We start from the raw sequence: 20,817 nt of genomic DNA on the forward strand, positions 1-20,817 counted from the left end.
AGCCGGATCTATCCGGCTCGCGCAAACCAGTAGCGGAGGTGGCGGGAGGCTCCACCCACCCGCCGGGACATCATTACGTCCCATTTATGACCCTCTGTGCATGCGCAGAAGAGGCATCCGCACTCACACTCCTGAACCGGTAGCGAAGGTAAGTGCATTTCACCAGTGAGGCAATGGCAAATAATTTTCAAAAATCTTGCCAATAAACCTGTAGAGACATAGCCAACCGGTTACCAGAGTCAAGCCTGACTTAAAGGGACATAATTATATTGCACCTTAGGCTGAAGGATGGTGGCCAGCGATGCTGTCTCTGTTCAGCCAGTATTTAGTGAAGCTTCTCAGGCTCTATTATTGAAAGAAAAGGAAAAAAAGGAGAAAAAGGTGAAGTTACAACATCATCAAATTTAACCTTCAGTTACTTTGATCCAGCATAGATAGTTGCTCAATGTTTGGCCAAGCTTTTTGACAGTTAAGTCCCTCTACTACAGAAGTACAACTTCATTGAGAATATATTTTGCTCTGAACTTGGGTCTGCTCTCCCCTTTGGTTGCCTAAGATCTAAGCAATGGGAAGCAGCACATAATCGGGAAGAAAAGTAGCAATGACTCCACTTGTGGGTTCCCATGTTCTAATCCAGGGGAGTTTTCCTGGATTCCAAGAAAAGTGATATGAATCCCCACAGATTTCTCAAATACACTGAGTAAGCAGCCATCTGCTAGTGCAGACTAATGAAAGGGGATATATTGCTGTATTCTTTGCAAAGCTGCAGGCTGCAATTTTACATTATTTTTAAATCTATGACTGATGGAATGATACACAAACTTGTATGTTTTCATCGTTGCCTATGCTGCTAACGATAAAGCTGGAACAAGATTTCGCTGGCGATGATATTTCCCATTTCTTTCTATTGTGTTTAGGTAGAGTTGAGTGGCTGCTGATGTATTGCATTCCCTCAGTCCTTTGTTTAATATTTCACCCTATTAAATGTAATGAATGTCATGTTTTATATTCTTTTTCCCCTAGGGTCCTCCTGGCCCCCCAGGGCCTCCAGGCCCCCCAGGCAGTCCTGTACCTGTTTACGAGAATAATGTGAGTAATAGCTAAAATACATCTCCACTTTCCGGGGAACTCAGGGGATATATTATTTTAGGACAGGAAATAGAATGCCTAATTCTCTTTATAGCCATACGCTTTGATAGAAATTATTATTATTATTATTATTATTATTATTATTATTATTATTATTATTATTATTATTATTATTTCAGGCATTTAGTGACTTGGGCCCTCCAGGACCTCCAGGATTGCCTGGTAAGAAAGTGGTAGATCTGGATAAAGGAAGTGGGAGGTGGATTCAAGAAGGCCTACAACCATGGTGGTTCTCGCCCATGTTTTACCCTTGAACTGGGGGGTAGTTGCAATAGAGCAGTGTTTTTCAACTTTGGCCACTTTAAGACGTATGGACTTCAACTCCCAGAATTCCCCAGCCAGCAGTGCTGGCTGGGGAATTCTGGGAGTTGAAATCCGCCCGTCATAAAGTGGCCAAGCTTGAAAAACACTGCAATAGAACATCCTCTCTCCAGCTTGGATTTTGCCAGATGGGTTGGATTCATTTTTCCACTAATCCTGCATATGGGCCACGTTGGCTGAGACTGATGGAAGATGTGATTCAAAACATTTGGGAGGAACCCAAGTGGGAAATACTGTGATAGAAACATAATATATTTTTTCCTTCTCCTTTGGAATGTCTTGAGTTGCCATTATAACAATTTAACTTTCCCCCCATCTATTAGTTTTTGTATTAGAATCTTTGCATTGTTCTTCTCCTAAAGGTTTTAAAATAATTTTGTTTTAAAGGAAGCCACAATTTAAGCTTATGTCTACAGGGCTGTTTAAATGAACAGTTTCTGAACATTTGGTTTTGTGTTAGATTTCACTTGGGTTTGGAATGCGATGCTTTCTCACTAGTTCTTGGGGTGCCAAGCTTTATGCCAGTTTCTATTTCAGGCTACCATGGTCAGAAGGGAGAAAAAGGTGAACAGGGTCTTCCAGGGCCACCAGGTAAGATTCCCTAAAATATGATGCCTATTTAATTTCTCATTTCCTTCAGCTCATATCAAGACTTGTCATGAATCATACAAAAGCCGAAAAATACCTTGATTTCCACAATGGGCGACTGATTGCAAAAGCTGATGGAGTTAGGAGAGATGGCTAAATTGACTGCTTTAATCAAAGGGCACGGCTAACTTTGTTTCCGCTTGGAAATCATTTCTGGACTTTGTGCTTGTGGTGTCAAAAAATGAAACTTTGACTTTAGGTTTTGTTGATTAGATAGGTTTGTTGTTATAGTAATGGTTAATATATATGATTATGTAAAAGTTGGGACTATACTGTATGTTATTACCTTATTCTACCATGCTAAAAAGAGTTGGAAGTCAATGCTTTTCTTTCTTTTCTCCCTTTTCCCCTATACTTTTTCCTCCTCCCTTTTTCCTCCTGTACTTTTCCATTATTTTCATTTTTGTTTGTATTTTATATTTTGATAAACTAATGAAACGTTTGAAATTCGGGAATAACAGAACCTTCCCACAAATCAGTTCATTAAAATAAAATTTGAATATGGTGTATGGAAAAAAAGACTCGCCATGGCTCATGTCACTGAAGGTAGAAGAGATGCTCATTATGGTATCCTTCATTTGTTTGACCTATTTGGAGGAATCTTCTTCCAAGGCCCCAATATTCCAAAACCTGTAGGGAACTTTGAAAATGTGGCATGCTTTGACCTCAGGGTGGGCTGGTTTGTGAGTGACCCAGATGAGTTCTTGCTTTGCAGCAGATTATTGTTGTATGAGTTCATTTTCCTTTGATTTGCTTCCTATGTCTTGCTGTCTTGATAACCTATTATATACTGCCCAGTGTCTTACTGGAATTGGAGAGCTTTAACAAATCCAATAAACAAACAAACAATTATACACAACATTCTGATGATCCTTCCTATATGGTTATCTCTTCAGACCCTCAGAATAATAATGATAATAAAAAAAACTTAAGCCTGGAATACATCTTCTAGGCCTATTATTTGCATTGGAAGACTCTCCAGCTCTGTTGCCTCAGTTCCTTTAAACAGAGATGTCAAAAACCAATGCAAAACCAGGATTATGGCATGGCCTATCTCTTAAACAAGGAAGCCAACCTTCAACTGAATCCATCTTCATTCTCTTAGAGTATATATGTGCTGACTTTTTGAATACAAATTTGAGGATGATGAACATTTGCAGATGATGCAGGTGTAACTATATTGCCTATCAAATGTTCCCTAGAATTCACGATGTGAAACTAGTGAAAAAAGCAAGCTTAAAATAGTCTGCAAAAATAGCAAACACATTGATTCTGAGAAACCAGCTTTTACATGCTTTGCTTTAAGCATCAAATTCCCTTGTCTTCAGGCACATTCTCTTTGTTTTCTGGGGGAAAAAATGCTGATAGTTATTTGTCTTTCTCTCTGGGTGTCGGTCTTCTATATTTATTTCCTCCCACTATCATTAAAATGAACTAAAAGATTTTGGAATCTGCTTTTCTCCCATAAAACTCAGCTCTCCGCTCTATGTCAGAAACTGTTACATGCCTCTCACTTCAGCCCTCCTTGTATTTATTCAGAAAGAGCCATGGTTATTGGAAAGTGAGTTCCAAAATGTCCATTCAGTAAATATAAATATTTGTTTCATATAATCCTGAGTGGTTTGGCAGTGCCTTGAAAGTTTATTGTAAAAGAGAGGAGAAAGGAAGCAAGTTTCTCAGCATAGTTCATGCTTTGCCAGGAGGACAACTGAATTCTCAATTTCCTTTTCTTCTCCACCAGGCCAGTTCCCTTATGACCTCAGCAGATTCAGCTCCACCTTCAGGGTAAGTAGCCTTCACTTGGGATGAAGCAGTGGTGAAATCCAAATTTTTTTTTACTACCGGTTCTGTGGGCATGGCTTGGTGGGCGTGGCAGGGGAAGGATACTGCAAAATCTCCATTCCCACCCCACTCCAGGGGAAGAATACTGCAAAATCTCCATTCCCATCCCACTCTGGGGCCAGCCAGAGGTGGTATTTGCCGGTTCTCCGAACTACTTAAAATTTCCGCTACCGGTTCTCCAGAACCTGTCAGAACCTGCTGGATTACACCCCTGGGATGAAGTGTGGGTTTATAAAGAAGCCGGGTTTCTTTATCCCAGGAAGATTGCTGGGGTAATCGATACACTGGACTTCAGAGCAAAGATGGCAAATCCATTTTGCCCAGCATGTGTTTATTAGGGACTGGATAATAATATAAGCAGGCATGGGATTTTCACTGCAGGCATATTTCGGTGAGTTACCTTAAGTATCAACCTCCATTGGTGGTATAATGGTGAGCATAGCTGCCTTCCAAGCAGTTGACCTGGGTTCAATGCCCAGCCAACTTTGCTTTTTTTCAATATTGTACTTGCTTCTCCATTTCAACATCATTGAAGTTGTATTCAACTAAACATGGCTGAAAGCCCAACCCTAATGTTATTGATGATCCCTGTGGGTTTGCAAGAGCTAAAGTTCTGCTGCTGTACAGATGAGGATGGTGGGCTATTCAGTGAACCAATTTCACACAACTTTATTCGGATTGGGTTGATTTCCATATCCTCAGGATACAAATTGCTGAAAATAGATAGATACTCTTCCTTACTAGTATCTATCTCTTCCCACTTATTACTATAACCATGTTGCTTGTATCTTTCAATTTATATTGTTTTTATTTGTTTCCTAGTACAATTTGATATCTTATTAGCAACCTTGACTTTCATTGTTGTATCTTTTTATTCTCGATGAATGTATTTTATTCTCCTTATGTATACTGAGAGCATATACACCAAAGACAAATTCCTTGTGTGTCCAACCACACATGGCCAATAAAGAATTCTAATCTAATCTAATCTAATCTAATCTAATCTAATCTAATCTAATCTAATCTAATCTAATCTAATCTAATCTAATCTAATCTAAAATGTAGCTTTTTAAACCAAGGAGCCTCAGATTATCTGGTTTTGCAAACAGCATGGCTAGTATGTTATTTCTGGTTACTTATAGCTTACTTATAGTTTATCCGTGATCAACGTTTTAATTGGTAATGAGTTTTAATTGGGCCAAATTTATATATCTTTTAATTGTTTTTTAATATTTGTCCTGCATGTTTTTTAATTTTGGCTGTACACCGCCCTGAGTCCTCAGGGAAAAGGGCGGTATAGAAATTCAATAATAAATAAATAAATAAATAAATAAATAAATAAATAAATAAATAAATAAATAAATGGTATGCATAATCAAAATTGATGAACGTTAGTCTCCAAACAATTAAATAATCATTCATTCGCTCAGACTTCTCAGTGACAGATTCACAAATTGCACAAACATTTAATATGCTTGCCTTCATATAGTTTAACATTAACTAGGAGTTCCCAGCTCAAACTGTCATGGCAACTAGTTCATTAGCCTACAGGCTACAGAAGCTTTTTCGTACAATAATGTAGGTCTCTAGGGAACCAAAATTAAGTGTGTTGCAATATGCCATTAAACATACATTTATTAAATAAAAAACCTTTAGTGCAAAAAAGAGCTATTTTTGACATTTTACTTGGCTGCTACTCTGGCAATGATTATTATTAAGCAGAACTGTCTGATTCTATTGCTGAATAACAACATAAAAGCTTTGAACCTAACCATCTGAAATATGTCTAATTTAACCATTCAGAAGAGGCAATGGTGTCTGACAGTTATCTCCAATGAGTTTGGTCTTCAATTGGGCATGTATTACCCTCTCTTAAGAGCCAGTTTGTTTTAGTGATTAAGACAACAGGCTAGAAATGGGAAACTGGGACTTCTATTTCAGCCTTAGGTACAAAGCTAGCAGGATGACCTGTTTCAGCCTTAGGTACAAAGCTGGCTGGTTTCTCTTAGCCCTAGGAAAAAGTAGGAGTTCCAAAATCTTGGTAAGCAAACTGCAGGGAGTTGTCCTGGCAGTCACCAAGAATCAGAAACTGATTCAAAGGAACAAAAAAAAAAATTAAAAAAAAATATCATCACCTAAATCAGCCTTGCATTTATAGAGCATAGTAACCAAGGTGGTGTTTTAGTTCAGGATTAGAAATTTTGTCCTTATGTCTCATTTCTGCTTTTTCTTTGTGATTCCCATTTGGAGGTTTCACTTGTTCCTTTGCCGCCTCAAGCAAGAGAAAAAGGTGGATGCATTTCAGTTGATGATTGTAGCATGTTTGCTTATGAATTCTCTTTCCATAGGGAGAAAGAGGGGACAAAGGTGATCCTGGAATGAAAGGCGAAAAAGGTGAATCAGGTGGTGGATCAAATGCTGCTGGACTTCCTGGTCCCCAAGGGTATCCTGGTCTTCCGGTGAGAGTTGTCATAACATGCAATAACGTCTTTATAAAATGGCATGTTCTTCTGCCATATTCCTTGATAGTTTTCCAGAGGATGAAAATGTTACCATGTATGAAGCAGTTTTAAGTGTCTATGTCAGGGGTGTCAAACTCATGTCGTCACGGCGGCATCACGTGACGTATCAGGACTTTTTTTCCCCTCCACTAAACCGGGTGTGGGTGTAGCCAGTGCATGATGCATCTGGCCCATGGGCCACGAGTTTGACAACCCTGGTCTAGGTAGTCTTGAAAAGGAAAAAAGACTAAACTCTCAAAGAGCAGAAGCTTTTCAGTGTTGCTTCTTAGCAAAAACTAGTGTCCTCTAGTGTAAAGACATGGTAGTTTACATTAGTGTTGAGGCACATTTGGAAATTGGGATGTAAGGTCCTGCCTCACCAGCCTTCTCAAGAAAGCAAAACTCTTGAAACAAACAGCATTTCAAAAGGAACTTTTATTGGAAGACAATGAGAGTGTAGGCAGAATCTGATTTTTCCGCGCTGAAGTGTTGAGTTAAACCACTTCTTTGAGGCCCCTCCCAATGTCCAGTTCAATTTTGAGCCAATTGCAAGGTGCGAAGATGTGAGAGTTTCAGGTTGTGAAGATGGTAAGAGGCAGTTCCCAGTCAGTATGATCTCGCTCCTCCGGAGTTGAGACAAAACAGATAGCCCAAGGCACAGTCTTTCCCCACTCCCAACTTCCCAAAGGTACATCAAAGCAGAGAAAGGAACAAAGGAAAATTCCATGCAAACGTAACCCCCAAACGTCCACCCTCCCACCAGAATGGCAAGGTCCTGATAGAGATCTATGGGACCTGACACAGGCAGTCCTTGCTTAGCAATGGTCACATATAGCAACCATTTGAAGTTGCAATGGTACTTAAAAAACAGCTTTGCAACTAGTCCTCACATTTATGACTGTCTCAATATCCTGCAGTTATGTGATGGCCATTTGGGAGTTTCACAACCAGCACACATTTACAACCATTGCAGCATCTTGTGATCATATGTTTGCAATTGCAAACTTCCCAGCCAGCTTGCAATAAACAGAGTTAGTGGAGAATGCAGGACTAGAAATCAGAAATTGCAATCGCATGATTTTTCACTTAACAACCCAATGGGAAGTTAGATCAAAAGCCCATTGTGGTCACATAATTTTTAGATCAGCTGATTCTAATTGCTAAACAAGGATTACCTGTAGTTTACAGCAGTAGCTGAAGAAAGCAAAAGTGAGATTTATCAACTTGTCACTCTGAAGTTAATTTCTTCTCAGTCTGTTTCAAGTGTAGGCCAGACATCATTACTGACACTGTTGATATTATAGCTACTAATATTTGGCTCCATTCTTCAAAGATCTCCTTTAAAATTTCTATGATGTTTTGTGTCATTTTGTAAGTCCTAGTTATTTTGACACCAAAAATTAGCTTGTAATTTTTTCTTCTTCTATTCAGAATCTTTAGTCCCCTCTAGTGTCCAATTTATTAAATCATAAAGTCACTTAACTTTAATATGAACCAAGATAGTTAAAACAATTCATCCTGAGCACATATTATCTCCTTATTTGGAAATGTTCCAAAGAATAGGTCTAATTATATAGGTTCTTAGGTCTTTGCCATGATTGTTGACTCCACAAGGAAAGTCTCTTCATTTGGATTTTCTGGGCAGCAGCCTGACCACCTTCTCAACAACCTTCCATTAAAAGAGAATGTTGGAGATTGGATGAACATTTTTTTAGATTTTTATTTTTAATCTCACCTTTATTATTTATACTTTAACTCAAGTATAAATATCTAATACTCCTTCCTTCTGTCTTTTCTACAAATGTTAAGTCCAGCAATGGCTTCTTAAAGTGGGGGCACACCACCACCTCTTTCAAAGCAGCAGAAAACATCCCTTCCCTCAACAAAGCAAATGTTTTTCCATGGACCTAATCATATCAGATCCTGGGGAGTCTTCACCAATGAAGAGGATCTAATGGATAGGTAGCCAAGTTAGCAGGCCTGACAATCCTATCCTCTTCCTTGGAAGTTAAAAGCTTGAATTCATCCCAGCTAAGTATGCAAAACCTTGCTTCTGATACCTTGACAGGAGGTATCCCAATCTGAATGAATCTGACATATTTTATCTACCAAATCCCAAGAATATTCCTCATGTTAGCCTTGCGGTGGTTTGTCCTCCCCAGCTAAGAACAAGTCACTGTAAAAAGGGCTAGCAAATCACATCTGCAGATGTGGTAAGAGTGGGAAACAGCTGTGTAAGCTGAATTTTCCTCTTCTCAGGCTTAGATTAATCAATAATGGTGATTATTAATTAACAACCACATTCCTTCCTTTGGGCAAGAAGTTAATATTGGATCACTCTCTGCTTTTATGATTGTAATGACATCTATATTATATTTGCTTTTTCAGGGCCCCAAAGGTGAGAGCATCAGAGGCCTGCCTGGCCCTCCAGGCCCTCAAGGACCTCCAGGGGCAAGTTTTGAAGGACATCCAGGGCCGCAAGGCCCTCCTGGCCCTCCTGGCCCACCAGGACCACCTTCTTTCCCAGGTCCCCACAGGCAACGTGAGTAGGCACTTAATGGCTTTTCAATTAATTTGTTACAAATATAGATGCCTTCCAAGTGGTTATGGTTCAAATATGGTTTTGCTTTCTTTCCAGATATCAGTATTCCAGGACCCCCAGGTCCTCCAGGACCCCCAGGACCTCCAGGCATTAGTGACCCACCTTCTTTGGGGGTAAGACAAAAAACCTCATATTTTTAGAATATTATTCTCCAACTTATTACACTCCAGATTGTTCAGCCTAAAATTAGGCCTAGATTTAATCTGGGTTTACACAACATACAGATTAGACAATAGTAGTGTCAGTCTCTGGTTCAACAGATTGTGAGAATCCAGCCACTTCCTTCACACAAGGGTGGACAACCTGTAGCTTTCAACTGCCTCCCCGTCAAACCTCCCAAGATTGCACTGCTGAAATTTGGCAACAGAACGGTCAACTGTGGGTGGGAGTATTTGGGTTAATTAAGATGAGAATGATAATATTGCACTTCTTGGAGGCCTTTCATTTCCATTTCACTCTTGCTCCCCTTTTATTGTTGACATTAATCAATAATAGCAAAAATACAAATTCTTTTTAAAATGCACACATTTTAAAAATGCTTTCTCTCCCAAAGGTACGGATTTTAGCAACCTACCAGAACCTGATGAGCAGAGCTCATGAGGTGCCTGAAGGGCAGCTCCTTTTCATCCGAGAGAGAGAAGAGCTCTACATCCGTGTCCACAATGGCTTCAGAAAAATCCTTGTGAGTACCCTCTGCCTTGGCATTGCTCAACCTTAGCAATTTATGATGTATAGATATCAACTCCCCACAAGCTGGCAGGGGAATTCTGGGAGTTGAAGTCCACTTAACTTAAAAGTTGACAAGGTTGAGAAACGCTACTCTGCCTCGACCATGGCAGTGATCCTAAGGGATGAAACTTTAGATGCACAATTATTATGAGAGAATAAAAACTCTCTTCAGGGAAAAAGAACTAGGTTGTTCACATGTACAAAATGAGAATGGGATCTGAAAGGAACAATCTCCCATAAGGTTGGGTGAACTTCCCACTCTTGATTTAGAAAGGATTTTCTTAAAATAAACTCATGTAAGCTTGATGTCTGTGGAGATTCTCAGTCATCTGGGTCATCGTTGTCTCAAAGGTGCTTTTCCCCCCCAAAAAGGCAACTGGACTGGTTTTTTTTCCTCAAGGAAAAAACAATTCAGTTGCCTTTTGAAAAAAAGCGTCTTTGAGAAAATGTAAGCTTAATTCACATTGGATTCGGTAATGTCAGTTCAAATGCAACCAGATTTTGACATCTGATCTTCTCAGGTCTTAAGCTATGTAAATAAATAGAACTTTTATGAACCCAACTTCACCATCACTAAGTCCTCAAAGTCTTGAGAAAACCATTTATATTTTGGAACTCAGAAGATTGAGGCGGCAGGAAACAGACTTGTCAAATGTTGTCCTCTACCCCCACCCCCCAAACTCTTGGAAAAGAGAATGACATGCTGAAAATATTTGGGTTTCCCCCCCCCCCCCCTATAATGTCTGTGTGCCAATAGTATTATTTCCAAAAAATTAGCTTTTTTTTTCTTTTTTTAAAAAAATATTATTTTATTAAATTTAGCTTTTTCCTTGGCTGGGAATTGCTGTAAACAAGTGCTATATAAATTCTTCAATCATTGTTTTGGTTCAATTTCAGATGGAGGAAAAAATATCCATTCCTGGCTCTGGACTGGTAGGTGGAACATTATTATCTAATACTAACTAGTAAGCTGGAAAAACTACTATATATGGAACATCCTACACTTGCTGCTAAGACTTTTCTGCTTCAGGAATATTTATGGTTCTATAGGTTTTGTCTAATGCTTGGATTTCCATAGTAATTATCTTCTTTGTGCCCTTGTAACAAATCAAGACAGCTTATCTCTTATCCCAAAGGCAATATAACTAGAGTTATTAGGTGGTGAAAACTAGGAGGAGGTGAATTTTCCTCTTATGCAAACTAATTGTATGATTTCCTCATTCACATGAAACAGGTACTCCTTGCTTAATCACTGGTCTCTTTGCGACCATTCAAAATTACAAAAGCTGTCCTCAAAGCTACTTACAACCCATTTTTGAAGTTTGGATGTTGCATTTCCCTGTGGTCATATGATTGCATTTTGGATGATTTGGAACTGGCTCGTGTTTATGGCCACTTGTAGCATTGCATGGTTATGTGACCATGATTTTTGATTGTTTTCGACCATCTCAAATAATCGGTTGTGGTCATGCAGTGACTTTGTTAATGACTCCATGATTTAACAACCATAATTCCTGGCTCAATTATGGTTGTAAGTCAAGGACAAGATTGTAAAGGGAGAAATTGCACTGCTTAAAAAAAAAAATAGAAGGTAAGGAAGCTCGTATCCTAGAAAGACTCTGGAGCCTGGGGAGGGAGAAAAACGGGCCTACCGGGCCCACCGGGCCATCACATGCCAAAAGGGGGGGAGCATAGGGGGGTTGCGCGCACATGCACGGGGCACACTGAATTATGGGTGTAGACACGTGTGTGCACAACCCCCGCCACGTTCCCCACACTTTTGGCACGCGATGGCAAAAAGGTTATCCATCACTGGACTAGGATGTTTCATTAACAATGTGGCAGTAGAGACCAGATACTTGGCTTTAGCAAAGGCATCTGCCAGGGACTATCATTTTCCAAAATATATGTCAGCTCCTTACAAACAGATTTAGCACTTCTTCCAGTACATTAGAGCTCTTTTCTTTTTTTTAATGGCTTTCACACTTTTTGAGATTAATTTTCTTCTGAGCAGAAGGTAGATTTAAATTGGGAGAGACAGCCAGTTTCTGTCGTGAATTGCTAGTTTTTAGTGAACCAATGAAGATTGAATACTGAAGCATCAATACTGAATGGTAGACCAATGCAAACCAGCATGCTGATTGGGTGGATGGCACCATGAATGACAGAAAATGTGGTAGCAGTGTGAAAGGTTCTGCTCTGTAGCAGTGATTACTCAGACAAGCACTCCAAAGGAATCTGATTCTTCATTCCATTCCAGGACAATGAAGTCTATGAAAGGTCTTCCAGTATCCACTATTCTCATGGAGGGACAGCCTCCTCTGGATCCCATCGTCCATTTCAGCCACACTTACCAGTGCATGCACGTCCGGAATATAGTGCTTATTCTACTGCCAAGCCTTGGAGAGGGGATGAGAGTGTCGTCGACCCACACCACCTTCCTGAGCAACCTGCCGTCCACCCACCTCGTCAGGGAGCACAGCAAGAATCCTTGGACCATTTCTTTCCCAACAACCGCCAGACTGAGACTGCTCCTTTGGCAGTTCACACACATCATGACTTCCAGCCTGCTGTGAGTGTCCTTGTGTCATCAACGTGTCCTTCATTCTAGTATCTGCTGCAGCTTGCTGTAGTGTCAACTCCGATTTAAGTTGCTATTATGAAAACAGCTAGCAACAGCATCTGAATGTAAATGGAGGTTGAGATCAGGGTTGATGTCACATGTGGGTGGCTTTTGGAGAATGGATAAAAAATAAATAAAACTCTTGAAATGATTTCTTTAGGTTGTTATCCCGACAGTGAGCAGAATAAATGGAACTCAATACAAATGCAAATGAAAAACAAGGGGACTCGGTTTTAGAGGCAAACATACATTCTTCCCACTGGGTTATCTTGCCATTTTCACCATGGCATTCTTGCTTCCATAATATATATAATCCATTCCTCCACTAAAAAGGTGCAGACAAGCTATTCTGATGCTTCTTTCAGGATACACTATCTATCTGTACGAAACATGATAATGATAAGAATTGCTGGTTTTGCTTTCTTTTTATGGATTAGCACATTATACCAATTTGTTTGGTTAATGTATGGCTCTGTGTATTATGTATTTCCAGACAATATATTAATTGAAAAACCATGCTAAACAGCCTGCATGAATATGATCACTGGACTTTTCTTCCATTTTATCTTGAAATAGATTAGATTAGCAGATAATGATTTGCCCCAAAACAGTGAGAATCAATGAGCTTCAGAACTGAATCAGAATTTGAAATCTCCAAATCACTGTATCATACTGGCTGCTTTTGAGGATGTAGATGATAAATAGAAAAAAAAACTGTTAAGATCCATTTGAGCAGCAGTAAACTGAAAAACTGATCTGGATAACTTAGATTTGATTAGAGCAGATATTTTCCATTGCTTAGGAAGTCACAGCAGGCATCAACCAAATGAAATATTTATCCTGGCTCTTCCTGGCGTGTGATGGTCTGTTTGTTTTTCCAGCTGCATCTTATAGCCCTGAATAGTCCCCAGAGTGGCAGCATGCGAGGCATCCGAGGAGCTGATTTCCAGTGTTTCCAGCAAGCTCGGCAAGTTGGACTGTCTGGCACTTTCCGAGCATTCCTCTCCTCTCGGCTGCAAGACCTGTACAGCATAGTGCGCAGAGCAGACAGGAGCACGGTGCCAATTGTCAATCTCAGGGTATGTTGGGTCACAGACCTGAGCAAATTAAGCTTCATCAAAGTACCAAGAAGACAATCTGTTAGCCTTTAAAGGACAAAATACTGTCATGCCAGAAAGCAGGAACAAATCATAGCAGAGTAAACTTAGCTCCTTCCCCAAACAGTTGCAGAAAAAGATATTCTGTGCTATGGAACTAATTAATTGATCTTACTTTAAGCAAGACTTTGCACAAGATAACTCACAATGAAATTATGATATATGGTTTTGATGATTAGAAAAAAATAGATTACAGAAAAAAATATAAGCATTGTAACCATGGATCAAGAGGTTAATTTATATTTATAACTGCTGTAAAAGAAAATTGGAAGTCATTTCTTTATATTTTCTTTCTTTTCTGTACTTTTGTTTCTGTTTTTCTCCTTTCCTTTTTTATTCTAAATATTAATTCTTATTTTTCATCTTAAATTTTTAATAGTGAGAGCTATAGATGATTGATATAGTTAGATGAGATGGATGGATGGATGGATGGATGGATGGATGGACGGACGGACGGACGGACGGACGGACGGACGGACAGACAGACAGACAGATAGACAGACAGATAGATTGATAGATCGATCACAATATTCTTGTTGGTAATATGAAAACAGAAGTGCTTACCAGTGTCAGCTCAGCCATGCAGAAAGACAGCTAGGCATCACATGTTGTGTGATGGGTTTTGTTTAACATTTTTTTAAATGCTTTGAGCAAAAATATAAAGGAAAAGCTTGTAACATTTTCGGATGATATTACAGCACAGCAAGCAGGATTTTGATGGATGGAAAAGAAAAATAAAGCCTGAGAAAATTGAGTGGATATATCTGTCTTTCAATAGGAAGGGTCATTTGCACATATATAGGTTCCATAATACTCACAATAGTAAAAATTGTGAAAATAATTTTTGACTACAAACTAAATATGAATCAGCAGGGCAGGACAGCAGCTGAAGTCCTAGAATAATTCTAGATTGCCTCTATGGACATTTTATGTCTAGTTATATCTATGGAAAAAAATGTCCATAGAGGCAATCTAGAATTTAGGATTCATATTTAATAAAATCTCTCCTGGAATATAGTAGTTTGTTAAATACAGATGTTTTAAGGGTATTGTTCATTTATTTATTTATTTAAATTTATGGGTGGTATATAAAATTAGGGTATTGATGGAACATGGCCAATAAGATGGTAAACATAGCAAGAGATTAATTTTAAAGGTAATTTTTTAAAGCAAAGGTATCAAGGCTCCAACTAACCCAAGCAAATCAGAACTCTGAGACTTGGCTCTTTCTCAAAGGTCATCTTTAATGAGAACATCATATCGGCACAGTTTCAATGGGAAACTAAATCTAAATCTTTCCCGTAGTTTCAGTATAATTAAACTAGGAAATAACCCCATCCCCAAGTCACAGGTCATGTTGGCCAATTGGGTTAATTGGCAGGCTCTTCAGGCACTCCTTCCCCAACCTTATCTGTTGCCAGAAGAGATGACCTTGGTTCTCATGAGAAAGTTCTTTGTTGTGTCTAGTAATGCATTCCAACCTCCTTCCCCACCTTCCCCATGTGTGGCAACTGAGGAACAGAGAGATGGCTGCAGCCAGGTTCAGTTCGGCCTTGACAAAAGGTAAATTGCAAGTAGTCCTTGACTCACAATAGTTTGTGACCAAAGTTAAAATGGCACTGAAAAATGTGACATGAGCATTTTTCACACTCATAACTTTTGCAGCATCTCTGTGGTCATGTGATCAAAATACAGATGCTTGGCAACTTACTCGTATTTATGACGGTTGCAGTGTCCCGGGGTCATGGGATCACCTTTTGCAGCCTTCTGACAAGCATAGTCAATGGGAAAGCCAGATTCATTTACAACCGTGTTACTAATTTAACAATTACAATGATTCACTTAAAAACTATGGCAAGAAAAGTTGTAAACTGGGGCAAAACTCACATAACAAATGTGAGCAACAGAAAGTTTGGGCTCAATTGTGGTCATAAGTTGAGGACTACCTGTAGTACGGCAAATAAAATTCAGCTATGCAATAGACCACATTAATGTCTTTTTTTGTCATTTTGGAGCAATCAAAATTGACCAGAGTAAATTAGCTAATACTTTCTCAGTTTACATAATCTCTTTCTTTGCAAGAACAATTTTCACTTATGATAGGCATTTGAGCCATAGCCTTTAAAAGCTATTTGATCCTGCTTTTTTTTTAAAAAAAAAATTTTTTTAATGCCTTTGTCCAGATCAAGTTCTACCTTGGACATTGAATGTTTACTTTCTAAAGAATAGTCAAAAATTAATTTAATACAGCTAATCCTCAATTTATGAGCACAATTGAGTCCCAAATTTCCATTGTTAAATGAAGCAATGAGTTGTGTCCCGTTTTATGGCCTTTTTTTTCCCAGTTAAGCAAATGTGGTGGTTAAGCGAATCGGCTTCCCCGACTTTGTTGGTAACTGGCTGGAAAAGTTGCAAATGGTGGTCACATGACCCCAGGGCACTGCAACTGTCATAAATACATATAACTTCCAGGTGCCTGAATCTTTATCATGTGACCATAGGGATACTGCAACAGCTATGTGAAAACTGGTCATAAGTCACTTTCTTCAGTGCTGTTGTATCTTTGAATGGTTGTAATTAGACAATTATTGTAGACGCTTAAACCGTTCCTGGCATCCCCCATAAGATTTAGAGTGCTTCAAACTAGCAAGTCTTCAGACTATCTTTAAAAATCTGTCTTTTCTCCCAAGCTCTTGACTAGATTGATGGTGAGCCCAATGAGGTAGTGTTGTGTTTCAATCTGTTCTTATGTTCTTTCTTTAAATATTATACTAGCTTTCATTTATTTATTTATTTATTTATTTATTTATTTATTTTATTTAATCATATTTATATGCCGCCCTTCTCCCAAAGGACTCAGAGTGGTTCACAAAGATAAAAACCACAGAACAAAAAGTTAATAGGTTAATTTAAGTTAATTAAAATAATCCAATTAAAACCCTTTTTTATGCTGCCCAGAGTGTGTGATAAGTGTGGCTTTATAAAATAAATGAACAAATGAATGAATAAACAAGTGACGTATATATTCCTAAGGTTATAGACAAGAGTATTTTCTAGATATGTTATCCAGGTTCCTTCAACTGGAAAGATGCTGTCTCAGTGGTCTATAGATTCTTGAAATGGAAAGCTAAGACTAAAGAATATTTCTAGACAGAAAATGTCTTCTGAATACTGCTTAGGCAAACACATTGCTCTGTTTTGTTCCTTCCCAGGATGAAGTGTTGTTTAATAACTGGGAGAACCTCTTCTCAGGCTCTGAAGCTCCATTCAGAACTGGGGTTCGCATCCTCTCCTTTGATGGAAGGGATGTCCTGAGAGACTCTGCATGGTAAGTTGGGGCTGAGAGGAGTCATTTAGTTTCCAGTGAAGATTTTGGAATGTGCTTAGATTGTAAATTTGTGCTACTTCCTGCTGAGTGGCACAGTGTTTTCAAAAACATCCTTTCTGATTGACCTTTGTAAGCAATACAGTTTATGTCTCCACCCTACCCCCTTCCCCAACCCCATGTGATGCATTTTTTAAGACAACAGATGTAGCAAGGAGACAAAAAACTTTGCTTTGTGTTATATAGGCCTTTAGCAACATTTATTTGTGTAATTTAGTCCAGAGCAGAGTAGATGTTTTGTGTGAAACCACTATATGGCCCCAGCCTATTTTTTTCCTTTTCCTGGGGATAGGTAATAAGATTTGCTCAGATTTTCTTTAATTTTATGGCACATGAGTAGTGATCACAACAGCTAAGACACCATTAGGCACTGCAAAGCCTACACAAAATCATGGTCCACCAACCAAGGAGGCAGGGTTCATGCATCAGATTAAGCCATAGGATGGTTACACTGTTATGAACCTAGCCACTACTCTTAAACTATGATTGATCCCTTATTAAGTTGCACTATTAAGAGCCATGGTGGCACAGTGGTTAGAATGCAGTATTGTAGCTAATTCTGCCGACTGCCAGCAGTTTGATCCTAATCAACTCAAAGTTGGCTCAGCCTTCCATCCTTCCGAGGTCAGTAAAATGAGGACCCAGATTGTTGAGGGCAATATGCTGACTCTGTAAACTGCTTAGAGAGGGCTATAAAGCACTGTGAAGCAGTATATAAGCCTTAAGTGCTATTGCTATTGACCCAGCCAAGTGTAGTTGACTCAATTATAGCTAAACAGTAACATAGAAGGGTATATGAACACAGTCATAATGCTTCTGCGTGTGAAATGGCTTTGACATGGAAGATATTTTTCAGGCCTCAGAAGTATGTGTGGCACGGCTCCGATTCCAAGGGACGGCGGCTAACAGAGAGCTACTGCGAGACATGGCGGACGGATGACACCGTGGTGACTGGCCAGGCTTCCTCGCTGGCATCAAGCAAGCTGCTTGAACAGAAGAGCAACAGCTGCAGAAATGCCTTTATTGTCCTGTGCATCGAAAACAGCTTCATGACATCTTCCAAGAAATAGAACCCCTGAATGTGCTGATTGCGAGTGGAGGCGGGGAGTCCAAATGCCCCCCTTCCTGCTCTTGGGGAGCAGGCAAGGGATTCCTCCCCCTCCACCATCAATCAGGATAATGTGTGTCCAGCCAGTTTCATAATATAGCAACCAAGCAGATAAATGAACAAGAAAGCCAAAGAGCGTCTTCTTATGATTTCCAGCCCAGATCTGATGCTGTTTTTTTGTTCTCGTCTCCTCTGAGCGCCACTGCTGGAGGGGCTCAGGCAGAGCAGGATTTGTATGTAAGGCAGTCTCCAGACAAGGGCAGCTCCCAAAATGGTTCTGGTTCTCTCTATCTCTCCTGCCCGTATGTAAAATTTCCTCTTTCCCTGATCACCTCCCTTTCCCTCTTGCCTTTCCAAACAGTCCACAGGCTCTTTAAAAGAGAAAACCAAGGTCAAGTGGGATGTCAGAAGATCTATTTATTTGCATCGACTTAGTACAAGAAGGGTTCCCCAAACAGGGAAAGTGCTGATGATGTTGCCTTTGGAAGCCCTGTTAAATCCCAATAACTTGGCATGCAGGGTACCATCTGCTCTTCTATGAGGGGCATGGAGCTAAAGGAAACGTATGATCTTGCTGAAAAATTCAGGACCAAACTTAAAAGAGTTTTATAGGCCCCAGGCAGGCTTTCCTGCATCTGCCCCGTATTACCTCAAAAACTTCCTTTTCCCAAAAAGTTGCCCTGGCAACTCTGCTGGCCCTGCCAGCTTTCTCAGCTGCTTTTGCTTTTTAAATTTCAGACACAGAAGGAAGCAATACTGCTCCCTTCAAAGGCTATTTGCAATTCCTGCTACAGAGTTTACAACATCCTTTGCAAAAACAGGGTCAGAGGAAGGAGACGAAGTACACTAGTCCTTATTAGGCGCCATTCTTCCCATGTCCTTCAATTGCCCATTTCTTGTTCTTCAGAGAGACAGAAGTGTTAAAAGGAACCACCTTAAAGGTAATTTAGATGTAGGGTTTTCCTTAGAGGCCTGGAGGGAAGCACAATTGGAGCAAAGTTGCCACAAAAAAGAATCTGTATTTGTTCCTTTATTGAGGATTTTTGATGTTGTTGTTAAAAATATTTTTCTTCTCTGCCTTGCAGGGAAGTTGCCACTCTTTACCTCTGCCCAGCATTTGCCACACAAAGTGAGTTACAGCAAAATCTGGGAACCCCAGAGTTCTCATTAGTTATCAGAGCCCTGCCAATCTTGTTCCCTGGCCCTGTAGATAGCAGCCACCTCTTGGAGAGAGAGTTTGTTCCAGGCCAACCATCCCATTCACCTTCAAATCCTCAGCTACAAAATAACCAGGGAACACACAACCGAGCAGTCTCTGGTTTTAAAAAGCGGTTGCCAGGTAACAGTGGATTAGACAAGAAAGCCAAATGCACCCACAAGGAGCTGCCTTCAGCATGTCAGCTCAAATCCTGACAAACCCCTCCCCCCCGCCCGTGCTAGTAGAGGCTGGGGGTTCGAATCAGTTAAATGCTGTTAGCCACCCCTCTCAAACCAAAGTTAAAAGAGACCCACCCCTCAGAGTCTTTAATTGTGTCTTCCCCTGCTCCTAACACTGGGACAAGAACCATGCCTACACATTCCAAAGCATTAAAAGCACATGGATATTTCAAGGGGTAGAGACCTCTGGAGCACAGACTGGGGTTGTGTCTTTAAGTGCTTCATTCCCCTATAAAAGCATGGCTGGATTCCTGACCTTGACTGCAGCCATTTTTAAAAGCCATCGTAAGGGCAAGTCGCAGCAAAGCAGCTTGGCATCTCTCCTCTGCGTGTAGACTTAACTGCTATGGAATGTCTGATCCACATCACCGGTCTTGCATTTTGGTGCCCAAAACTCAAGCCAGGCTGATGCTTGCTCCATATCCATCCATTTGAGTTGGTTTTTAAAAACCAAGGTGCTAAATTCTTACCTAAGCTTTGTTTTTATTGTCCTAATAAAATGTTATTACTGCGGTGGGGAAAATCTGTGCAAGTCATACAGTCAGTTTTCTTACTGTCTACTGTATTTTGTGACATTTTAATGCAGTTTTAAAAGCCTGTGGACCTTTATATCTTTGTCAATTGCGTGTTGTGTATTATAAACTGTTTTCTAAAGGCACTGAATAAAGGAAAGTATCCTCCTGACTGCGTTGTAGTGGGTCTTTACTGAAATCTTAAACCTGGACTGGAGCATAAGAACTGGAAACAGATGCTTCTGGGTATCTGTGAAGCACAGATACCAGCATTCAGGGAGGACCCAGAGCTGAAAGCTATGATTCCTAAGCCATAAGACTTGCTGCATCTTTTAAATAAAAAATATGCATTGTAAACTAGAACCGCAGACACATTCAACAAGCTTAGAAATACATACAAGCTGCTGCTTGAAATTTCCCTGCTTATGTTCTGACCTACTTTCCTTTCAAATCGTGCTTTTCCAGCGGGCTCCTGAAGGGATCATGTGAGTCAGCTCCATAAAAAAATGGCTTGAAAAGAAATGCTTGAGTTTTGTGAAAGAGGAGCACAAGCATCAATCAAAATGCAAGTTCTTGGTTTCTAATGAAGAAGATTGGATTGTCTAGTTCACTTTGGTCCTATGTCAGTATTTTCATGAATTTAAGGGCATTTTTTAAGCGTGGTAATTTCATTCTTTGCAATATGTTTTCTGAGTGTGGCAAATTACAATCACCAGGGGTCAAATGCGAAAAATGTCTGTTTTCCTATAAGGGGAAAACAGAAATGTGTTTTCCGTTACTATGAGTCACATCACAGTATATTA

The 20,817-nt window shown here is 39.8% G+C and overlaps 1 protein-coding gene across 3 annotated transcripts in view; it reads left to right on the forward strand.

Moving 5' to 3' along the window:
• COL18A1 (collagen type XVIII alpha 1 chain) overlaps positions 1-20,180 on the forward strand; it is a 104,386-nt gene extending 84,206 nt beyond the window's left edge. For all 3 annotated transcript variants that reach the window (XM_070931536.1, XM_070931554.1, XM_070931544.1), the window contains 13 exons: positions 1,024-1,089; positions 1,269-1,311; positions 2,008-2,061; positions 3,860-3,903; positions 6,309-6,419; positions 8,850-9,003; positions 9,100-9,176; positions 9,617-9,745; positions 10,690-10,725; positions 12,053-12,364; positions 13,297-13,494; positions 16,785-16,900; positions 17,814-20,180. In XM_070931536.1, coding sequence (XP_070787637.1) covers positions 1,024-1,089; positions 1,269-1,311; positions 2,008-2,061; positions 3,860-3,903; positions 6,309-6,419; positions 8,850-9,003; positions 9,100-9,176; positions 9,617-9,745; positions 10,690-10,725; positions 12,053-12,364; positions 13,297-13,494; positions 16,785-16,900; positions 17,814-18,027 — 1,554 coding nt within the window. In that variant the 3' untranslated portion in view covers positions 18,028-20,180. The remainder of the gene's footprint in view (positions 1-1,023; positions 1,090-1,268; positions 1,312-2,007; positions 2,062-3,859; positions 3,904-6,308; positions 6,420-8,849; positions 9,004-9,099; positions 9,177-9,616; positions 9,746-10,689; positions 10,726-12,052; positions 12,365-13,296; positions 13,495-16,784; positions 16,901-17,813) is intronic.
• The last annotated feature ends 637 nt before the right edge of the window (positions 20,181-20,817 follow it).

Source organism: Pituophis catenifer, unplaced genomic scaffold, assembly GCF_029215685.1.
Source record: "Pituophis catenifer annectens isolate HBS135680 unplaced genomic scaffold, rPitCat1.0.hap2 SCAF_1, whole genome shotgun sequence".
Lineage (NCBI taxonomy): Eukaryota > Metazoa > Chordata > Lepidosauria > Squamata > Colubridae > Pituophis > Pituophis catenifer.